This window comes from Bufo gargarizans, chromosome 4 (genome assembly GCF_014858855.1).
Source record: "Bufo gargarizans isolate SCDJY-AF-19 chromosome 4, ASM1485885v1, whole genome shotgun sequence".
NCBI lineage: Eukaryota > Metazoa > Chordata > Amphibia > Anura > Bufonidae > Bufo > Bufo gargarizans.
The window spans coordinates 522,043,450-522,068,453 of NC_058083.1; the positions used below are offsets into that span (position 1 = coordinate 522,043,450).

Genomic DNA, 25,004 nt, shown 5'->3' on the forward strand with positions numbered 1-25,004 from the left:
ACCCTGTGAGCAATAAAACCGGCCACTGCTTCCCAGACGTTCCACAGTGCTTTCCTGAAATACTCTGTGCTGCGGGGGTGACCAATATCAATAGCAGTCGACTGGCGCTTGAGCCCTAACGCTGAACTGAAATGGACCATAAGAACCTTAGAGCCGTCTTATAGTATTGCTAGGATATGCCATCACTTTCTTATGGATGGGGGTCCAACTTCTGCGAACCCCTCCCAAATCAGCCCCTGCGGCCACTCCATCCTCGGGATCGGTGGCCTACTTACCAATTTTTTAAAATAAGGACATTTAAGCCCCGCCCAGCGGACCATCTGGTACTGTCCCCCAAGCAACGTGGCGGCACGCCCACAAAATGCCCACTTTGGGACGGAGCTTATTTAAGTCCAAGTTCTGTCCTTTCTGCAGGATCTTTCCCAGCAAAATCAGGACTGTTTACAAGTATGCAGAGGAGGTCCCAGAGGGTGGACCCCCAGGATCATGGAGTGGGGGGGCATATCCTAGCAATATCCCACCATGCTTTTTGCCGACGGTGCGGTAAACTCCCATCATGCGCTTCCAGGAATTACCACTTTTACCATCTCAAATATTGATCCATTCTACAACAAGCCGGCGGGGTCAATCTCGGCGGACCCTAATAGGTCTGTGCGGGCCGAGGATCCAGATAATTATTGGGGATGAACATTTATGCAAACGCTCGTTAGTGAAATCTGGCGCCGTCAATCTCAGTAATGACCTAAAGCTTGGAAATTCTTGTGCCACAGTATAATATATAATGTGTTTTTCGTTTGTGATTTTGGGGCTTTTTTTATTCATTATATTGGTGAAATTTTTTTTTTCAAGTCCTATAGAGAAGTCTATTGGAAAAATCCTAGAAAAGTACCCAGAGCAAACTGCAAAAAACGGCACAAAAAGCCACTATATCTGGAGCGAGCAGCGTTCTGGGGGGGAACAAAAAGCCACACATTTCAAAAACAGCACAAAAAGCCGCCATACCGAGAGCAGGCAGTTTTTTTGGGGAGGACAAAAATGCCACAAACCTCAAAAATAGCACAAAATGGCACAATACCAAGAGAATGTAGCCTTTGGGCTCATGCACATAACCGTATGTATTTTGCGGCCTGCAAAAAAAAAACGGACATCCAGGTGACGTCCGTTTGGCATCCGTTTTTTTTTTTGCGGATCCATTGTAAGGGTCCATTCACACGTCTGCAAAATGGGTCAGCATCCGTTCCGCAATTTTGCGGAACAGATGCAGACCCATTCATTTTCAATAGGCCCGGAATGTGCTGTTCGCACACACATCTGCGGATCCGCAAAAAAATAGAACACGCATTTTCCATGAGAGTGCCAGCGATGTGCGGTCCGCAAGATGCGGAACTCACATTGCCGGTGTCTGTGTTTTGGGGATCCGCAATTTGCGGTACAGCAAAACACATACAGACGTGTGAATGGATTCTAACAATGCCTGTCCTTGTCCGTAAAACAGAAAATAATAGGACATTTTCTATAATTTTTTCTTTTCGGCATGAACATATGTACAGAGAGTCATTTCCGTTTAATTTTTTTCAAGCCCCAGCTTACAGACCTGTAAAAAAAACGGAACGGAAACAGAAGAAAAATAAGTTTGTGTGCATGTACCCTTCCTTTTAAGAGACAAATAAAACGCCACAAACCTCTAATTCGGCACAAAAAGTCGATATACCCAGAGCAAGGAGCGTTTAGGGGGAAAACAAAAATGCTGTGAACTTCAAAAAAAGCAAAAAAAAGCCATCATACTATATAAAAAAAAAAAAAAAAAACACACGATTCTCAAAAAAAATTACACAAAAACCCGCCATACCCAGAACACTAAGAGCCAGTTCACACAGTTTTCTGGTGCAGATTTTGGTGCGTTTCTGCTTCAAAATCAGCTCCGAAAAAAAAACACCTCAAAACAGCCTCCCTTTCATTTCAATGGGAAGCAGCACCTGTTTTTGAATCTCCGTGTTTTTTTTTTTTGCACAGTTCCGTGCATTTTTTTTTCGTGCAGGTCTGCGTCAAAAACCTTAAGCTCAAAAAGGAACCCATTGATAAAAAAAAAAAAAGTTGCATCAAAAAATAGTGGATTCCACTTTTTTCAACAACAAAAAAAAAAAAGCATGCAGATTCCGGGCTCATTTTTTCAGTGATTCTCTGAGGAACACGGAGGACGCATGTGATGCCATTCAGCAGAGTTCACACAATGGACGCTAACGGTTATACATGTGGCACCACTCCGAGTGGATAAAACTGCGGTAGAATGGCCTGCCCCGGAATTAGACTTGTGGAGAATATTTACCACAGAAAATCCCTATTTACGATGTGCAAATCACAAACACTAGTGCCAGGGAAGAGAGCGGCAGTAGTTGCCCATAGCAACCAAGTCAGCACAGTTTCAAAGGACTGCTGTAAAATGAAAGCAGGAACCTGATTTGATGAATTGCCCATGGCAACCAATCAGATGTGAGCTTTCATTTCTCTGAGGCTCTATAGTCAAAATGAAAGCAGGAACCCGATTTGAGAAGATGCCCATGGCAACCAATCAGAGGTGAGCTTTCATTTCTCTGAGGCTTCATTATAGCAACCAATCAGGTTGCAGCTCAGAAACTGAAAGCCGAAACACGATTTGAGGAGTTCACCATAGCAACCAATCAGATTTCAGCTCTTATTTCCCAGAACCAATTCTAGAAAATAACAGCAACAATCTGACTGGAGGAGCCGTCTCTAGTAACCAATCACATTTAAGCTTTCATTTTACAAAGGGCAGAGACATGAAATCTGATTGGTTACTATGGACAACCACTCCAATTCTCCTCTGCATTAGTCTCTATCGATCTCTCCCAATCTGGCTCTGCAAGGTGACTGGAAAGGAGACCAAATAATAAAACTACAGAAGGATGGAAAAAATGAGGAGTCAAAAAATGTTAATTAACACAGTTCAGTTAATAAAACTAAATCCTCGAATCCAATAAAATGGCTGACATAATGCTCCCGAATTTAGCAGCTGTAAAATCCTAAACGGTCGGAAACATACGGTTAGCGCCAAGATGGCAGCAGCCAGGAGGGAATGAGGGGAAACTACAGATGATATAATGAAAACCGTCTCACATCGCTGAGGCCAATAGGACGTCTCATAAAGGAGATAAAAATGTATTTATACAATACTAATGAATCTCACGATTTATATAACGTAACACACATCAAATCACAATAATTAATCTACTATAAATAACATCTTAATTTCATCCTCAGAAAAAAATACTGTAATAAAGATTACTTCAAATAGTATATAAAAACAAAACAATAATGCTCATTTTCCTAGCGCTTTTTCATCTTAGCAGGCAGTATTATAGTAGTTATATTCTTGTACATAGGAGGCAGTATTATAGTAGTTATATTCTTGTACATAGGAGGCAGTATTATAGTAGTTATATTCTTGTACATAGGAGGCAGTATTATAGTAGTTTTATTCTTGTACATAGGAGGCAGTATTATAGTAGTTTTATTCTTGTACATAGGAGCAGTATTATAGTAGTTATATTCTTGTACATAGGAGGCAGTATTATAGTAGTTATATTCTTGTACATAGGAGCAGTATTATAGTAGTTATATTCTTGTACATAGGAGCAGTATTATAGTAGTTATATTCTTGTACATAGGAGCAGTATTATAGTAGTTATATTCTTGTACATAGGAGCAGTATTATAGTAGTTATATTCTTGTACATAGGAGGCAGTATTATAGTAGTTATATTCTTGTACATAGGAGGCAGTATTATAGTAGTTATATTCTTGTACATAGGAGCAGTATTATAGTAGTTATATTCTTGTACATAGGAGGCAGTATTATAGTAGTTATATTCTTGTACATAGGAGGCAGTATTATAGTAGTTATATTCTTGTACATAGGAGCAGTATTATAGTAGTTATATTCTTGTACATAGGAGCAGTATTATAGTAGTTATATTCTTGTACATAGGAGCAGTATTATAGTAGTTATATTCTTGTACATAGGAGCAGTATTATAGTAGTTATATTCTTGTACATAGGAGCAGTATTATAGTAGTTATATTCTTGTACATAGGAGGCAGTATTATAGTAGTTATATTCTTGTACATAGGAGCAGTATTATAGTAGTTATATTCTTGTACATAGGAGGCAGTATTATAGTAGTTATATTCTTGTACATAGGAGCAGTATTATAGTAGTTATAGTCTTGTACATAGGAGCAGTATTATAGTAGTTATATTCTTGAACATGAGGCAGTATTATAGTAGTTATATTCTTGTACATAGGAGCAGTATTATAGTAGTTATATTCTTGTACATAGGGGCAGTATTATAGTAGTTATATTCTTGTACATAGGGGCAGTATTATAGTAGTTATATTCTTGTACATAGGGGCAGTATTATAGTAGTTATATTCTTGTACATAGGAGCAGCATTATAGTAGTTATATTCCTGTACATAGGAGGCAGTATTATAGTAGTTATATTCTTGTACATAGAAGGCAGTATTATAGTAGTTATATTCTTGTACATAGGAGCAGTATTATAGTAGTTATATTCTTGTACATAGGAGCAGCATTATAGTAGTTATATTCTTGTACATAGGAGCAGCATTATAGTAGTTATATTCCTGTACATAGGAGCAGTATTATAGTAGTTATATTCTTGTACATAGAAGCAGTATTATAGTAGTTATATTCTTGTACATAGAAGCAGTATTATAGTAGTTATATTATTGTACATAGGAGCAGTATTATAGTAGTTATATTCCTGTACATAGGAGCAGTATTATAGTAGTTATTTTCTTGTAGATAGGAGCAGTATTATAGTAGTTATATTCTTGTACATAGGAGCAGTATTATAGTAGTTATATTCTTGTACATAGGAGGCAGTATTATAGTAGTTATATTCTTGTACATAGGAGCAGTATTATAGTAGTTATATTCTTGTACATAGGAGGCAGTATTATAGTAGTTATATTCTTGTACATAGGAGCAGTATTATAGTAGTTATATTCTTGTACATAGGAGCAGTATTATAGTAGTTATATTCTTGTACATAGGAGCAGTATTATAGTAGTTATATTCTTGTACATAGGAGCAGTATTATAGTAGTTATATTCTTGTACATAGGAGCAGTATTATAGTAGTTATATTCTTGTACATAGGAGGCAGTATTATAGTAGTTATATTCTTGTACATAGGAGCAGTATTATAGTAGTTATATTCTTGTACATAGGAGGCAGTATTATAGTAGTTATATTCTTGTACATAGGAGCAGTATTATAGTAGTTATAGTCTTGTACATAGGAGCAGTATTATAGTAGTTATATTCTTGAACATGAGGCAGTATTATAGTAGTTATATTCTTGTACATAGGAGCAGTATTATAGTAGTTATATTCTTGTACATAGGGGCAGTATTATAGTAGTTATATTCTTGTACATAGGGGCAGTATTATAGTAGTTATATTCTTGTACATAGGGGCAGTATTATAGTAGTTATATTCTTGTACATAGGAGCAGCATTATAGTAGTTATATTCCTGTACATAGGAGGCAGTATTATAGTAGTTATATTCTTGTACATAGAAGGCAGTATTATAGTAGTTATATTCTTGTACATAGGAGCAGTATTATAGTAGTTATATTCTTGTACATAGGAGCAGCATTATAGTAGTTATATTCTTGTACATAGGAGCAGCATTATAGTAGTTATATTCCTGTACATAGGAGCAGTATTATAGTAGTTATATTCTTGTACATAGAAGCAGTATTATAGTAGTTATATTCTTGTACATAGGAGCAGTATTATAGTAGTTATATTATTGTACATAGGAGCAGTATTATAGTAGTTATATTCCTGTACATAGGAGCAGTATTATAGTAGTTATTTTCTTGTAGATAGGAGCAGTATTATAGTAGTTATATTCTTGTACATAGGAGCAGTATTATAGTAGTTATATTCTTGTATATAGGAGGCAGTATTATAGTAGTTATATTCTTGTACATAGGAGGCAGTATTATAGTATATTTATGACCATAGGAGGGGAATTATAATAGCAGCTATATAATTTTTCTCTGAATGGTTAGATAACATGGGACATTGTTGTAACTATCCTCCACTTTCCTCCTTCCAAGAACAGGGGAGGAGGACCCCACACAGGGAAATGACCAGAGGCCTCCGCGGTCATTGGTCAGGCCTTACTGTGTTCACTGTAAGGACATTTTGTATTATTCAAATGAATATGAAGAGTTAACAAAAAAACAGAACTAGAAAATCTGAGACAACAGACTGGTGCAGTATTGTGTCTGGACCTGAAGTGGATGTCCAGCAGACTGTAGTGAGGTCCTCTCCCTTCTCAGTCTGCTGGACATCCACTTCAGGTCCAGACACAATACTGCCCCAGTCTGTTGTCTCAGATTTTCTAGTTCTGTTTTTTTGTTAACTCTTCATATTGAGTGGACCACAAGAGCCGAGCATCTTACACATGGGTCGTTACTCTGACACTGGGACAAGTAGGGAGAATGGACATGATGTGAAGAGCATTGGAGGCAGCTGCGGGCCCTGTTCAGATGTTTACCAAGTTCTAACTCTACCGTAAAATGCAAAAATCGATGCAAACCTATCAGGAACTTATTTAAACTAAAGCAACGGCATTTGATGTCCCTGAATAACTGTAGATGTCACGATGATTGGCCGAACTTACATCCCAACGCTCTGTCACCTGCACTTCTGATGTCATGGTGGCACAATGGCTTATTTCGTCACCCAAAAACAATCTAAAACCTGCAAGCATCCCAAACATACAGGACATAGCAAACTTAAAGAGAGACTCCGCTGAGACATGGGTCCTCCTTCTGGGACCCCACATGTATCATGTGAACATACAGGGAGTGCAGAATTATTAGGCAAGTTGTATTTTTGAGGATTAATTTTATTATTGAACAACAACCATGTTCTCAATGAACCCAAAAAACTCATTAATATCAAAGCTGAATATTTTTGGAAGTAGTTTTTAGTTTGTTTTTAGTTTTAGCTATTTTAGGGGGATATCTGTGTGTGCAGGTGACTATTACTGTGCATAATTATTAGGCAACTTAACAAAAAACAAATATATACCCATTTCAATTATTTATTTTTACCAGTGAAACCAATATAACATCTCAACATTCACAAATATACATTTCTGACATTCAAAAACAAAACAAAAACAAATCAGTGACCAATATAGCCACCTTTCTTTGCAAGGACACTCAAAAGCCTGCCATCCATGGATTCTGTCAGTGTTTTGATCTGTTCACCATCAACATTGCGTGCAGCAGCAACCACAGCCTCCCAGACACTGTTCAGAGAGGTGGACTGTTTTCCCTCCTTGTAAATCTCACATTTGATGATGGACCACAGGTTCTCAATGGGGTTCAGATCAGGTGAACAAGGAGGCCATGTCATTAGATTTTCTTCTTTTATACCCTTTCTTGCCAGCCACGCTGTGGAGTACTTGGACGCGTGTGATGGAGCATTGTCCTGCATGAAAATCATGTTTTTCTTACCTTGCAGACTTCTTCCTGTACCACTGCTTGAAGAAGGTGTCTTCCAGAAACTGGCAGTAGGACTGGGAGTTGAGCTTGACTCCATCCTCAACCCAAAAAGGCCCCACAAGCTCATCTTTGATGATACCAGCCCAAACCAGTACTCCACCTCCACCTTGCTGGCGTCTGAGTCGGACTGGAGCTCTCTGCCCTTTACCAATCCAGCCACGGGCCCATCCATCTGGCCCATCAAGACTCACTCTCATTTCATCAGTCCATAAAACCTTAGAAAAATCAGTCTTGAGATATTTCTTTGCCCAGTCTTGACGTTCAGCTTGTGTGTCTTGTTCAGTGGTGGTCGTCTTTCAGCCTTTCTTACCTTGGCCATGTCTCTGAGTATTGCACACCTTGTGCTTTTGGGCACTCCAGTGATGTTGCAGCTCTGAAATATGGCCAAACTGGTGGCAAGTGGCATCTTGGCAGCTGCACGCTTGACTTTTCTCAGTTCATGGGCAGTTATTTTGCGCCTTGGTTTTTCCACACGCTTCTTGCGACCCTGTTGACTATTTTGAATGAAACGCTTGATTGTTCGATGATCGCGCTTCAGAAGCTTTGCAATTTTAAGAGTGCTGCATCCCTCTGCAAGATATCTCACTATTTTTGACTTTTCTGAGCCTGTCAAGTCCTTCTTTTGACCCATTTTGCCTGATATCGGGTGTTGATGTCATTAGACCACACCCCTTCTCATTACAGAGATGCACATCACCTAATATGCTTAATTGGTAGTAGGCTTTCGAGCCTATACAGCTTGGAGTAAGACAACATGCATAAAGAGGATGATGTGGTCAAAATACTAATTTGCCTAATAATTCTGCACGTAGTGTATATTTGTCAAGGAAAGGTACTGACGGCAAATTTTATCTGCTAGAGGTCATCCCAAATATGGTAGGAAGGGGCCTAGCAAATGGAGACACATGAAGGTCATTCTTTAGGAAGCCTGAAGACTCTTTAAAAGGAGCTCTCCGCAAAATAAACTGATCACAAAGTGTCGCTGTGCTGGGACCCCCAGCGATCAGGTGCAATCTGTGGAAAACTTGTCAGTAAGTGTTCAATTTCTCTGCAGCGCCACTACAGGAGAAATAGAGTATTACACAGTGTCTAGATAGCTAAATGGGTGGTCTGTGTAATACAGGAAAGGTCCTCCAGAGCAAGAGACGCTCTTTGTAACCGCTCTGCACACTGATGAAGGGATGAGCATCTTGAACAGAGGACCCTCCTCTATTAAAGGGGTTTTCCAAGGTTCTTTAACAGATGATATATCCTCTGGATAGGTCATCAGTATCTGATGGGTGGGGGTCAGACACCTGGGATCTCCGCCGATCAGCTGTTTGAGAAGGCATCAGTGCTCACAGTAGTGCGGCGGCATTCTGTTAGCTCACCAAGCACGGCGCCGTACGTTGTATAGCGGCTGTGCAATGGGGCTGAGCTGCGCCTAGGCCACGTGACCGATAAATGTGTCCGGCTTAGGAAAAGCTAAAAGAAGGCTGCAGCACTACAGCGAGTGCCAGTGCCTTCTCAAACAGCTGATCAGCAGGGGTCCTGGGCGTGGGACCCCCATGATCAGAAATGGGTGATAGGTCATCAGTAAAAAACAAAAAAAAACTCAGAAGACTCCTTTAATTCAGAATTCCCAAATAGGGTAAATAAAAATGGGTTCTTAAAATATAAATTTTGGAGAGTACTAGAATACCCCTTTAATTGTAGAGTGAGATCTGTAAGAACAGGATGAGCTCAAGGGGGACAACCAATCTAGGTGACATCACTGAACGTCCTGCACAAGATATGGTAAGGGAGCTTAATTAAAGGGGTTGTCTGGTTTAAAAAAAAAACATAATTTGAAATACCAAATTAGGGAAGTTGGAGATAACATACTGGGTTCTAGAGAGACACTGAGCACACAGTGTTCATATGGACAACCTAGGGATTGAAGCTGGAGCTGTGTAATACCCCATGTCTCCTGCGGTGGCACTGTAGGGAAATTGAACACTCGCTTGCCAGGTTCTTCCACAGCTGATCACACGGAGTCCAAGGACCACTGTACACTGATCAGCTTAGGGCACCTTCTGACAAAAACAGTAGAGCCCCTTTAACCCTGGAAGATCTCTAAATGCTGCAGACCCCTTGCTCTTGTTCACCCCTTACACCTTCCATGCAGTTTCTTGTATTTTTCGCAGCTCAGAAGCAGAGAATCCATCTCCATACAACCCATGATTACAAATCCATATGGCACCTCAGTATTCGCCAAAGATCAATCTCTGCCTTCCAGGGTCAATCTGCTCGTGAAAAAAGCGCGAGTGGAACAACCACATAATTTTATATACTCCGGCTCTGGTTGAGATCCGTGTGGGGGAACCATCTGGGAAATGTGTTGAATTAAAGGGGACACCAGGGGCCAAATCCCTTAATGATCCGACAAGAGTCAAGTTAAGAATGTAGTTAACAGAGAGCGTTCACCGAGCCAGGTTACCATGACAACGTAACAGATATAATACTGTACCTGTGTGTCTATATCATATTCTAAATATAGTATTTGGTGACAACTTAAGTCATCCCTGTGTCAGAAAGTACTTAAAGGGAGTGTCCACTGTGGACAATTCCTTTTTGCTAGAATTGTCCCTAGACAATAAACTAATCTTAGGATATCCCGTTGCTAGAACCCTCAGTGTTTAGCTGTAGATTGTGCCCAGCATCAGGTGTTCAATTCCTCTGCAGCACTCCTTCAGGTAAAGTGAAGCATTACACCACCAGACATCCTCCAAAATAATGTCTGCCTGCCTATAGCATGAACTTGAACCTGACCCGTCTCAGGCTGTATTGCAACGAGATCTTGTTTTAAAGCTTAGAATTTAGGCTTTAAAAAAAAAAGACTAATATCACGGGGCTAGCCGCCAGACAGACAGGGATGTCATGCTAACTGCCATACAGACAGGGATATCATGCTTTGAAACTGGATCAGGAGTGCGAGCTGCAGGTATATGCAACTCCCAATACACCCTAAGGCCTCCTGCACACGAACGTTTTTTTACACGGTCCGCAAAAACGGGGTCCGTGGGTCCGTGATCCGTGACCGTTTTTTCGTCCGTGGGTCTTCCTTGATTTTTGGAGGATCCACGGACATGAAAAAAAAGTCGTTTTGGCGTCCGCCTGGCCGTGCGGAGCCAAACGGATCCGTCCTGAATTACAATGCAAGTCAATGGGGACGGATCCGTTTGATGTTGACACAATATGGTGCCATTTCAAACGGATCCGTCCCCATTGACTTTCAATGTAAAGTCTGGAGTTCTTTTATACCATCGGATTGGAGTTTTCTCCAATCCGATGGTATATTTTAACTTGAAGCGTCCCCATCACCATGGGAACGCCTCTATGTTAGAATATACTGTCGGATATGAGCTACTTCGTGAACCTCAGATCCGACAGTATATTCTAACACAGAGGCGTTCCCATGGTGATGGGGACGCTTCAGGTTAGAATACACTACAAACTTTGTACAAGACTGCCCCCTGCTGCCTGGCAGCACCCGATCTCTTACTGGGGGATATGATAGCACAATTAACCCCTTTAGGTGCGGCACCTAAAGGGGTTAATTGTACTATCATATTCCCCTGTAGGAGATCAGGGCTGCCAGGCAGCAGGGGGCAGACCCCCCCCCTCCCCAGTTTGAATATCGTTGGTGGCACAGTGTGCCAACCACCATCGGCCCCCCCTCCCTCCCTCTATTGTATTAAATCGTTGGTGGCACAGTGTGCCAACCACCATCGGCCCCCCCTCCCTCCCTCTATTGTATTAAATCGTTGGTGGCACAGTGTGCCAACCACCATCGCCCCCCCCCCCCCCCTCCCTCTATAGCAGTAACATTGGTGGCAGTGTGCGGTCTCAACAGTAGAAGATTCATACTTACCGGCTTGCTGCTGCGATGTCTGTGTCCGGCCGGGAGCTCCTCCTACTGGTAAGTGAAAGGTCTGTGCGGCGCATTGCTAAAGAACTGTCACTTACCAGTAGGAGGAGCTCCCGGCCGTTCACAGACATCGCAGCAGCAAGCAGGTAAGTATGAATCTTCTACTGTTGAGACCGCACACTGCCACCAATGTTACTGCTATAGAGGGAGGGGGGGGGGCGATGGTGGTTGGCACACTGTGCCACCAACGATTTAATACAATAGAGGGAGGGAGGGGGGCCGATGGTGGTTGGCACACTGTGCCACCAACGATTTAATACAATAGAGGGAGGGGGGGGGCGATGGTGGTTGGCACACTGTGCCACCAACGATATTCAAACTGGGGAGGGGGGGGGGGTCTGCCCCCTGCTGCCTGGCAGCCCTGATCTCTTACAGGGGAATATGAAGGGGTTAATTGTGCTATCATATCCCCCTGTAAGAGATCGGGTGCTGCCAGGCAGCAGGGGGCAGTCTTGTACAAAGTTTGCAGTGTATTCTAACTAGAAGCGTCTCCATCACCATGGGAACGCTTCTGTGTTAGAATATACTGTCGGAAATGAGTTTTCACGAAGTGAAAACTTAGATCAGAAAAAGCTTTTATGCAGACGGATCTTCGGATCCGTCTGTATGAAAGCAACCTACGGCCACGGATCACGGACACGGATGCCAATCTTGTGTGCATCCGTGTTCTTTCACGGACCCATTGACTTGAATGGGTCCGTGAACCGTTGTCCGTCAAAAAAATAGGACAGGTCATATTTTTTTGACGGACAGGATACACGGATCACGGCCTCGGCTGCAAAACGGTGCATTTTCCGATTTTTCCACGGACCCATTGAAAGTCAATGGGTCCGCGAAAAAAAACGGAAAACGGCACAACGGCCACGGGTGCAAACAACGGTCGTGTGCAGGAGGCCTTATGCAGGGCTCCTCAACTCCGGTCCTCAGGGCCCACTTGCCGGTCATGTTCTCAGGATTTCCTTAGTATTGAGCAGGTGATATAATTAGTCTCAATGCAACAGGACTAACCACAGGTATTCATTCTGTGGGATATTCTCTAATCATGACTGGTAGGTGGGCCCTGAGGACTGGAGTTGATGAAACACTGCCCTGATGTATTTTCGGCTGTATCACAACTAGAGTCTCTTATATTCTTAGCTTTAAAACATGACCTGGTTCATCTAGCTGCAATACAGCCTGAGATAGAGATACATCCTTGGCTGCTGAGTGCCACCCTGCGAGGAAGTATGAGATACATCCTTGGTAGCAAAAGTCTTAAAGGGGACCAAAAAACCCCCCAATATTTTAGGTCTCCACTTTTTCTCCAGCAATTACTTTCTTTGTGTTTCGAGGAGCTGTTTTTCAAACACGCACGCATACGCAGCTGCTTTCAAAAACTCTGCTGGTTGCCCTTGGTTCCTTACCTGTGGACATAGTGAAGTTGGTGGACTGAGTCGATGGCCATGACCATTTCGGCCAAGTAGAATCGCGCCATTTCCTCTGGTAGCCGATCCTCAAACTTACTGAGCAGAGTGAGGAGGTCTCCTCCGACATAATAATCCATAACCAGGTACTGTGGGGGATGGAAGACAAAAAAAATCAGAAAAAAATTCTGTAAAATCCTCTGGACAAATCTACATAAAGCAGTTGATTTATACTGTATGGAATGCGTCCCTATGTTTCACTCTAGTCACATCCAGAGCTGCATTCACAATTCTGCTGTTACTTGCTTGTTCCCAAGCTTCGGGATGTCACATTTCTTTGCATCCCCTGCTGGTTTAGTGTCACACGGGAAATATCTTTGGCTGCATGTACTGCGGCACAGGCTCCCAATGAAAACAAAGGGAGGTTTTCGGCACTGAACCTGTGCAGAAATCCGTGCAAAAAAAACCAGCACGTGACCATAGAGGCGTGTAGCGGGAGTCAGGTGAGTAGTGTTTTTTTTTCCTGGCACTACTGAGAGCAGTACAGAAGGGTGGGCATTATAATACTGGGGGCACTACAGGAGGGGCATTATAATACTGGGGGCACTACAGGAGGGGCATTATAATACTGGGGGCACTACAGGAGGGGAATTATAATACTGGGGGCACTACAGGAGGGGCATTATAATACTGGGGGCACTACAGGAGGGGCATTATAATACTGGGGGCACTACAGGAGGGGCATTATAATACTGGGGGCACTACAGGAGGGGCATTATAATACTGGGGGCACTACAGGAGGGGCATTATAATACTGGGGGCACTACAGGAGGGGCATTATAATACTGGGGGCACTACAGGAGGGGCATTATAATACTGGGGGCACTACAGGAGGGGCATTATAATACTGGGGGCACTACAGGAGGGGCATTATAATACTGGGGGCACTACAGGAGGGGCATTATAATACTGGGGGCACTACAGGAGGGGCATTATAATACTGGGGGCACTACAGGAGGGGCATTATAATACTGGGGGCACTACAGGAGGGGCATTATAATACTGGGGGCACTACAGGAGGGGCATTATAATACTGGGGGCACTACAGGAGGGGCATTATAATACTGGGGGCACTACAGGAGGGGCATTATAATACTGGGGGCACTACAGGAGGAGCATTATAATACTGGGGACACTACAGGAGTGGCATTATAATACTGGAGGCACTACAGGAGGAGCATTAGAATACTGGGGGAACTACAGGAGGGGCATTATAATACTGGGGGCATATTTTATGTGCTGAAAAAAAACTGATGCAGAATTCGCCTCAGTGTTTTTCCTACAAATGTTTTTTTTTTTTTTCTGATGTGGTTTTTTTTATGCCGTTTTGCCATGGATTTTCATTCCTGCCCGTTTTCAATGGGAATTTTGGATGTGGATTCCTTATTAAGAGTGGACAGGACCTTTTTTTCCATGATACCGTTTATAAAACCGCAAGTGGGCATTATAATACTGGGGTCACTACAGGAGGGGCATTATAATACTGGGGTCACTACAGGAGGGGCATTATAATACTGGGGTCACTACAGGAGGGGCATTATAATACTGGGGTCACTACAGGAGGGGCATTATAATACTGGGGGAACTACAAGAGGGGCATTATAATACTGGGGGCACTACAAGAGGGGCATTATAATACTGGGGTCACTACAAGAGGGGCATTATAATACTGGGGGCACTACAGGAGGGGCATTATAATACTGGGGAACTACAAGAGGGGCATTATAATACTGGGGGCACTACAGGAGGGGCATTATAATACTGGGGGAACTACAAGAGGGGCATTATAATACTGGGGGAACTACAAGAGGGGCATTATAATACTGGGGGCACTACAAGAGGGGCATTATAATACTGGGGGCACTACAAGAGGGGCATTATAATACTGGGGCATTACAGGAGGGACATTATAATACTGGGGGCACTACAGGAGGGTCATTATAATACTGGGGCACTACAAGAGGGGCATTATAATACTGGGGCATTACAGGAGGGACATTATAATACTGGGGGCACTACAAGAGGGGCATTATAATACTGGGGGCACTACAAGAGGGGCATTATAATACTGGGGGCACTACAGGAGGGGGATTATAAATACTTGGGGACACAATTTAAATTTTCACCTCAGGCAGCAGAAAAGCTAAAATCGGCAGTGGCCACAACTTCCAACTCTATGTGGACAAGCAGGGAACCTGTGCTGGGAATAGTTATTTCTGGCTAGCTGTCCCAATTATGGCCCCCAGACATAACTTTGCTTGGGGCCCCAGAAATGCTAAGGCCAGCCCCTGCTGTTTATCACCCAGCTTTCCCAGGAACACACATTTTCCCCATTGCCCATAGAGTTTAGAAAAGTATGCTCCAATTTAAAGTAGCCTATGAGATGCAAATCAAAGTGACGGTTCCTGGTTATAAATTGAAAGAGAGTGCAGTATTACGCTCCGGAGTATAATATATCACTTCTTACTCCATACAATCTGGGGGCGTGTCCTGCCCTGGGGGCTGACGTTCCGATATTTCTCCAGCTTTTGCCGCAGATCTCGCAATCTTGACACTCCTGCACATTTTGGTTTTCTTTCGTTCTGTTTAAGTTGTTTTCATAAGGATTTGGGAAGGATTTAGCACACGTACATCAGTATTACTGGGGGGACACAGCTGTGAAACCACTCCAGGCCGAGACCCTCCAGAGGCGTCAGCCCGCCCCACACCAGCGCCTCAGGCATCGAGTCAAATGTAAGGAAATTTCAACATCAATAATGCACAGAGACTTTAGCACATGGATTTCAATGCACATTCTGCGGTGAAATCCACAACTCGGCGGCGGATTATTTCTGGGCGGAGTGACATGTCACTTACTGACGGGGTTTCCGAGCAGAACCTGCAGCATCTTTACCACTAGCGGGTTTAGAGCTGCTGGAAAGAGCTAATCCACGTGCTGCAAATACACCGCAGAAATCTGAGGGTCGGCCTGTTACCGATTCAGTGTTGTGTGAACATCCCCCCTAAAGGAATTTTCCAATTAACATTAAAGGGGTTGTCCGGCCTTAGAAAAACATGGCTGCTGTCTCCCGCAAACAGCACCACACCCGTTCTCAGGTTGTGTGGAGTATTGCAGCTTAGCCTAATCCACTTCAGTGGAGCTGAGCTGCAATACCAGACACAACCAAAGGACAGGTGCGGCGCTTTTGTTGGAAAAAGGCAACTACAGTTTCTAATTTTGGACAACCCCTTTAATAAAGCCTAAAGGGACATTTACCCCTCATATACATATCGCTAGGATATGCCATCAGTATCAGATAGGTGTGGGTCCCACCTCTGGGACCGCTCCTAAGTCCACAATGAGGCCCCTGAAGAGAAGGAGAGTGCAACACACATGCGCGGCGTGCTCTCCATTTACTGCTTTTGGAGCTCCGATAATAACAGAGCGAGAACGTTCAGCTGTTTTTGGAACTCCCATAGCAATGAATGGAGGGCGCACCACCTCTCCAACCACCACAGTAGGACTGCCATCACTCGGCTACTTTCAGAACTCCCATAGCGGTGAATGGAGGGCACACCACCTCTCCAATCACCACAGTAGGACTGCCATCACTCGGCGACTTTCAGAACTCCCATAGCAATGAATGGAGGGCGCACCACCTCTCCAATCACCGCAGTAGGACTGCCATCACTCGGCTACTTTCAGAACTCCCATAGCGGTGAATGGAGGGCGCACCACCTCTCCAATCACCGCAGTAGGACTGCCATCACTCGGCTACTTTCAGAACTCCCATAGCGGTGAATGGAGGGCACACCACCTCTCCAATCACCGCAGTAGGACTGCCATCACTCGGCTACTTTCAGAACTCCCATAGCGGTAAATGGGGGGCGCACCACCTCTCCAATCACCGCAGTAGGACTGCCATCACTCGGCTACTTTCAGAACTCCCATAGCAATGAATGGAGGGCACACCACCTCTCCAATCACCGCAGTAGGACTGCCATCACTAGGCTACTTTCAGAACTCCCATAGCCGTGAATGGAGGACGCACCACCTCTCCAATCACCACAGTAGGACTGCCATCACTCACAAATGTGTGGCTTTCTGTTCATTATGGGGGGTCCCGTTCTGGAGATAAGAGCACCTGTCTGACATTGATGGCATATCCTATTGACATGTGTCTGAGATGGGCCAACCCCTTTAATCAGTGCACCCCGAAAAGTTCAGCAAATTGCAAATATACTATCTCTCCATTTGCAAGATCTTTGCTTGGTGTCAGCGAGTGGAAAACATTCCTGTTCATATGTCGAAGAGGAAAGCCTGTATAGATCTAACATTTCTCACAGCTGAGGGTTTGTTACAATTGTGTCCAGTTTAAGCAATTCCCTGTGAGGTAAAGCTCTGTTCAAATCTGCATTCATCAATTCTGTTGCTCTGCTCGGTTACAGGAGTCACAGCGCCGGATCCGTTATATGATGGACACCGACGGCACCTGTCGGACCCCAATTATTTTCCAAGGGGTACGTCCTGTTTTCACCATTTACTGGCACTTTCTACACGGATCTGAAGAGAGCCTAAACCAGGGATACTCAACCTGTGGCCCTCCAGATGTTGCAAAACTACAACTCCCAGCATGCCCTAATAGCTGTATGCTATCCAGGCATGCTGGGAGTTGTAGTTTTGCAACAGATGGAGGGCCGCAGGTTGGGCATGCCTGGCCTAAACCTACGGGACTCCAGACTGATACATTGTAACAAACTATCAGAAGGGAGATTTGTGCTGATGATGCATTTAGCTTCAGAGGATAGTCTACACTAGATACAAATGTAACAAAGCTTTGAAAAGTAGGTATGTAAAACGGACCACCACCATTCACTAGCTGGAAGCAGAGATCTTAAAAATATATTAGAAAGCTGAAGAATTTTACAATGCATAAAACTTCCTTTGTATAAACCTGAAAAAATATATAACACAGGTCAAAAAGCCTGTACAACTTCTCACGGCTGGGGGTTTGTTACAGTTGTGCCCACCGTAGACAACCCTCTGATCTTCAGACAGACACACTTCACCTGCACTGATACATTGCATCAGTCTGGATACCTGACTGTTTAGCTCCACTGTAACAAACCCTCAGCTGTGAGAAGTGATAGGCCTATACAGGATTTCCGCGTAGTTTTCCAGTTTCGTGTTAATAACGTTAAATCATTTCAGATAGAAAAATTATTTAACTTTCTAATATATTTTAAAGTTCTTTGCTTCCTGTCAGTGAACGGCAATATTCTTATGTACATGTCTTTTACAGCTGAGAGTTTGTTACACTTGTATCGAGTCTAGACTGCATACAATTGTAATAAACCATCAGGTATGTATGTGGATAGGAGTACTGCCATCCACAGACAGGAAGCAGAGATGCTGAAAACTATGTTAGAAAGTGGGAAGATCTACAACGATTAAAGGGGTTGTCCTTGCGTTTAATACATATTACAATATGGCTGCAAAGGACTTGACCCAGGAGGCTTATGCTCCATTCACATCCAGAGCTGCATTTCGATTCCTGTTAATTCTCAGGCTGCACAGAGTTTGTGCAATGCTGTGGTGCATTGTGGGACACGTTTTCACACCAGGCAGTGTATTGTAGTCTAAAGGGGGGAAAACGGCATCTCCCACAATGCAGTGCATCACCAGCCATCACTGATACGCCCTGCAGAGGGTACAACCAGATGGCTATGGGGACTATGCCCCTTTTCTCTGGCTTTGCAGACTTCGGGTGACGATGACACAATGTGACAGCTCCGACAAGTACTCACCAAGTAGTTGTCGTCCTGGAAGGCATAGTGCAGGGTAGTGATCCACTGGCTGTCGCCATACACCAGCACATCCCTCTCTTCCCGGAAACAGGCCGTCTGAGGGGCAGAAAGAGGCAGCGTTAAGGAGGTGTCCACAAAGAGGGAACCCGTCACAAAAAATTGCAATAATTCTCACCTAGAAAGTTTATGTCCATCTCTCATCATCATTTCTGGGTTACAAACAGAACTAATAAATTATAATCCAGAGCTGCATTCATCATTCTAAAGCTTCAGAGCTGAAATCTCCCAGCATTTCCTGCTTGCACGCAGACTGGTGATTTGCATTCTGGGCATAGTACAGGTGTCTTTACACCTGGCGCCGTACAGTCATTTGATGAAGGAAACTAATCCCCATGCATTTTAGGAGCTCAACGAAGCAATACTGAGCGGCCATGTGTCAACATTGTTTCACGGACACTGCCAGGCTGAATACTGGTCTCCAGAGCATCTTCTCTGGAAGAACCATGGACCCATAGACTGTCATCGGCTTGAGGGGTCCACGGACAAAATAGGACATTATTCCGTGATGGCACCACGGAAAACCACTGATGTGTGAAAGAGGCTTCTGAGATTCTGATCAGGTTCTTTCGGATACATATTGGTGTCTTGAAGACCTTGTGTAGATCCAACCTGACATCAGCATAAATATCAACATAAATACAGTGCATTTGGAAAGTTTTCAGACTCTCTTACTTTTCCCACAATTTGTTATGTTGCTCCTAAAATAAAATAAAAATCATATTTTTCCCCAAAAAATCTGCACTCAGTACCCCAGAATGAGAACAGAATGTTTCACATCTTTTCTAATTTACTGAAAAGAAAAACTAAAATCTTACATTGACATAAGTCCTCAGCCCCTTTACTCAGGAGATAAGTCCTCAGCCCCTTTACTCAGGAGATAAGTCCTCAGCCCCTTTACTCAGGAGATAAGTCCTCAGCCCCTTTACTCAGGAGATAAGTCCTCAGCCCCTTTACTCAGGAGATAAGTCCTCAGCCCCTTTACTCAGGAGATAAGTCCTCAGCCCCTTTACTCAGGAGATAAGTCCTCAGCCCCTTTACTCAGGAGATAAGTCCTCAGCCCCTTTACTCAGGAGATAAGTCCTCAGCCCCTTTACTCAGGAGATAAGTCCTCAGCCCCTTTACTCAGGAGATAAGTCCTCAGCCCCTTTACTCAGGAGATAAGTCCTCAGCCCCTTTACTCAGGAGATAAGTCCTCAGCCCCTTTACTCAGGAGATAAGTCCTCAGCCCCTTTACTCAGGAGATAAGTCCTCAGCCCCTTTACTCAGGAGATAAGTCCTCAGCCCCTTTGGCAGTGATTCCAGCCTCCAGTCTTCTTGAGAATGATGCCACAAGGTTTGCCCGCCTGGATTTGGGGACTTTCTGCCATTCTTCTCTGCAGCTCCTCTCCAACTCTGTCAGGTTGGATGGGGACGTCGGTGGACAGCCATTTTCATGTCTCTCCAGAGAGGTTCCATTGGGTTCAAGGGTCTGGCTCAAGGACATTCAGAGAGTTGTCCCTAAGGCTCTCCTGTGTTGTCCCGGCTGTGTGCTTAGGGACAACTCTGTGAATGTCCTGTGTTGTCTTGCTGGAAGGTAACCCTTCAGCCCAGTCTGAGGTCAAGAGCTCTGGATCAGGTTCTCATTAAGAATATCTCTGTACTTTGCTCCATTTAGCTTTCCCTCCACCCTGACCAGTCTCCCTGTCCTCCCAGCATGATGCTGCCATCACATGCTTCACTGTAGGGATGGTATTGGGCAGGTGATGAGCAGGGCCCGGTTTCCTCCTGAAATGACACGTAGAATTGAGGCCAAAAAGTTCAGTCTTTGTTTCATCAGTCCAGAGAACCTTGTTTCTCACATTCTGAGAATCCCTTAGGTGATTTTGTTTACAAGCTCCAGGCGGCTTTCATGAGCCTTTTACTGAGGAGGGGCTTTTCTCCGACCTCTCTGCCTTAAAGCCCAGATTGGTGGAGGCTGCAGTGATGGTTGACCTTCTGGAAGTTTCTCCCATCTGCACACGGGATCTTTGAAGCTCAGCCAGAGTGACCACTGGGTTCTTGGTCACCCCTCTTAGCAAGGCCCTTGTCCCCCGATTACTTAGTTTGGTGGGGCGGCACCTCTAAGAAGAGTCTTGGGTGTTACAAACGTCTTCCATTTAAGAATTATGGAGGCCTCTGTGCTCTTTGGAACTTTCAGAGCAGCAGAAATGTTTTTGTCCCCTTCTCCAGATCTGTGCCTCCACACAATACGGTCTCTGGGCTCTACAGCTTTCCACCTCATGGCTTGGTTTTTGCATCTCATTGTCAGCTGTGAGATCTTATACAGACAGGGCTGTGTCTTTCCAAATCATGTCCAATCCATGGAATTTACCACAGGTGACTCCAATCAGGGTGTAGAACATCTCAAAGATGATCCAGAGAAACGGAAGGCCCTAGAGCCAAATGTCAAGTGTCATAGCAAAGGGTCTGAATAATTATGCCCTGGTGAAATTTCTGTTTTCCTATTTTAATAAATTAGCAAAAAATTCAAAAATTCTGTTTTCACTTTCTCATTATGGGGCACTGAATGTTTCTATATTTTCACACAAGGAGGAAGCCAGGTAGAGAGGGCGATTTGGATTTGCACAAGTTCTAAAAACCAATGATGAAATCACCATCCACATCAATATCTACATCCAGCCTGGCTTTACGTGGACTTGGATGTGAATGGTGACCGCACATTGGAAAATACAATTCCACCTGGGAGGATTGCTGGCTTCCTACAAGATGGACGGATACAACCAAAACCGCCATTAAAAAAACGTTCTGTATTCTGAGAATTTGACTTTTTCGAAAACAGAAGTTTTAAGAAACGGCGAGCGCTGCCAGAACACTTGTGTACCGAGCGATAGGAGGAAAAGTACAAGAGCGCGTGGAATTTCTGCAGGAACTCTTAACCTCTCTGCTGAGAGCAGCAACATTTCTACAAGGTTTTTCTTGGCAAAATCTCCCGTAATAGGGACAAGCGAAGAAGGGGAATTTTTGTTTTGTATTCTGAAGAAACAGAAGATTTATTTTACTTTGAAAGTCAGGTTGTAAATACGGCCAAGATAAATGTGTTTTGGCCAGAAAAATCAAACTTGCGAAACGCCAAACGGGGGTGTAAAACTACCACAAAGTGCAAGTAAACAGGCGCATAACGCAAGCAACCTGTTCTCTGCACAAAAGAAACCACCAGACCGCCTGCTCGGCCAGTATCCACAGGGAGAGATGGTGAAGACACAGCTAATGGTAACATATCTGGAGCAACAAACAGTCCCAAACTATATTGCGTTTTTTTTTTTTTTTTATAAAATAGCTTATCACTAAAGATATTTTATGTTCCCTTCAATCACTACTATATAACTGCTATAATACTGCTCCTATGTACGAGAATATAACTACTATAATACTGCTCCTATGTACGAGAATATAACTACTATAATACTGCTCCTATGTACAAGAATATAACTACTATAATACTGCTCCTATGTACAAGAATATAACTACTATAATACTGCTCCTATGTACAAGAATATAACTACTATAATACTGCTCCTATGTACAAGAATATAACTACTATAATACTGCTCCTATGTACAAGAATATAACTACTATAATACTGCTCCTATGTACAAGAATATAACTACTATAATACTGCTCCTATGTACAAGAATTTAACTACTATAATACTGCTCCTACGTACAAGAATATAACTACTATAATACTGCTCCTATGTACAAGAATATAACTACTATAATACTGCTCCTATGTACAAGAATATAACTACTATAATACTGTTCCTATGTGCAGTAATATAACTACTATAATACTGCTCCTATGTACAAGAATATAACTACTATAATACTGCCTCCTATGTACAAGAATATAACTACTATAATACTGCTCCTATGTACAAGAATATAACTACTATAATACTGCCTCCTATGTACAAGAATATAACTACTATAATACTGCTCCTATATACAAGAATATAACTACTATAATACTGCCTCATATGTACAAGAATATAACTACTATAATACTGCTCCTATGTACAAGAATATAACTACTATAATACTGCCTCATATGTACAAGAATATAACTACTATAATACTGCCTCCTATGTACAAGAATATAACTACTATAATACTGCTCCTATATACAAGAATATAACTACTATAATACTGCCTCATATGTACAAGAATATAACTACTATAATACTGCTCATATGTACAAAAATATAACTACTATAATACTGCCACTATGTACAAGAATATAACTACTATAATACTGCCCCTATGTACAAGAATATAACTACTATAATACTGCCCCCTATGTACAAGAATATAACTACTATAATACTGCTCCTATGTACAAGAATATAACTACTATAATACTGCTCCTATGTACAAGAATATAACTACTATAATACTGCTCCTATGTACAAGAATATAACTACTATAATACTGCCTCCTATGTACAAGAATATAACTACTATAATACTGCTCCTATGTACAAGAATATAACTACTATAATACTGGCTCCAATGTACAAGAATATAACTACTATAATACTGGCTCCAATGTACAAGAATATAACTACTATAATACTGCTCCTATGTACAAGAATATAACTACTATAATACTGCTCCTATGTACAAGAATATAACTACTATAATACTGCCTCCTATGTACAAGAATATAACTACTATAATACTGCTCCTATGTACAAGAATATAACTACTATAATACTGCTCCTATGTACAAGAATATAACTACTATAATACTGCTCCTATGTACAAGAATATAACTACTATAATACTGCTCCTATGTACAAGAATATAACTACTATAATACTGCTCCTATGTACAAGAATATAACTACTATAATACTGCTCCTATGTACAAGAATATAACTACTATAATACTGCTCCTATGTACAAGAATATAACTACTATAATACTGCTCCTATGTACAAGAATATAACTACTATAATACTGCTCCTATGTACAAGAATATAACTACTATAATACTGCTCCTAATATGGGTTTTAAATTTGATTTTATGTAATGGATTGGGGAAAATATAAAATGAATTAAAAACCTTTTTGGAAAAATAAAGAAATAACTAAAACCCAAAAAGCTGTATTTGTATTCACCGTAATATAGGGTCTGGTCTAACCAAATAACTTTCAAAGTCACATGATTAGCAGCGTCCCGCTGTGCACACTCAGTGTCACATGACCTGTCACATGTTGTCAGTATAAATACACCTGTTCTGTACGGCTGCCGCACTACCACATCCACTCTCTGGACAGAGCTAAGACACAGGTGTGGAGTAGAGCAGATCAGGGGTGGGTTACAAAAAATACCCCAAACTTTGAAAAACATAATGCGGCAGACCCCTAAACACATCGCTGGAAACGCAATGTGTGGCGCAAACCCACCACTTTCCATCACCCAAGTGGAGCATGGTGGGGGCAGCATCAGGCTGTACGGATGCTGTTCATTGATAGGGTCAGGACTTTAGGAAAGATGAATACAATTCCAGAACTGCAGTGAAGACTGACACACGGGCATAGCAGGAAGAGGAAGGTAGCTAAAGAGCAAGTAAGCCATTCCAAGCTTCCAGGGTCATACATTTCAGTAATAACATTATGAAGAGACAAGGAGCTGCTGGGGACTCTGCTGCCGCTTATCTCCAGGAAAACTAAGGAAGAGACAGAGGAATGAGACACTTTACATTCACTGCTCTTCTAGGTCTTCCACTAGAGTTTTGTTCATCCTAATCCCCCTGCTACATGAATAGAATACTAATAAAGTGAAGACTGACACCTACACAGGCAGAGAGCCCAGAGAGAAGAACGTAATGCTCTGTAACAATTAATATTAACAGGATGTGTGTGTGTGAGGGGGGGACGGGACAAATCTCAGGAACAGAATATCAAAAACCACAGTAAAAAAAAGACACCTAAACAGGCAGAACCATAGGAAAGAAGAACAAATGTAATCCTTATAAATAATGTAGATTTACAGCCACGATGGACGTTCATTCTGCCCTTCCAGGCTAATGAATAGAATACTAGGTATACAGTTAAAACTGACACCTACATAGA

General features: G+C 42.6%; 1 protein-coding gene across 1 annotated transcript in view; it reads right to left on the reverse strand.

Annotated features, from left to right (window-relative positions):
* The window catches only part of CDC42BPA (CDC42 binding protein kinase alpha), a 157,453-nt gene that overhangs the window by 61,941 nt on the left and 70,508 nt on the right, over positions 1-25,004 (reverse strand). The window contains 2 exon segments of the mRNA XM_044288549.1: positions 12,985-13,133; positions 18,832-18,927. Of these exon segments, the coding sequence (XP_044144484.1) occupies positions 12,985-13,133; positions 18,832-18,927 (245 nt within the window).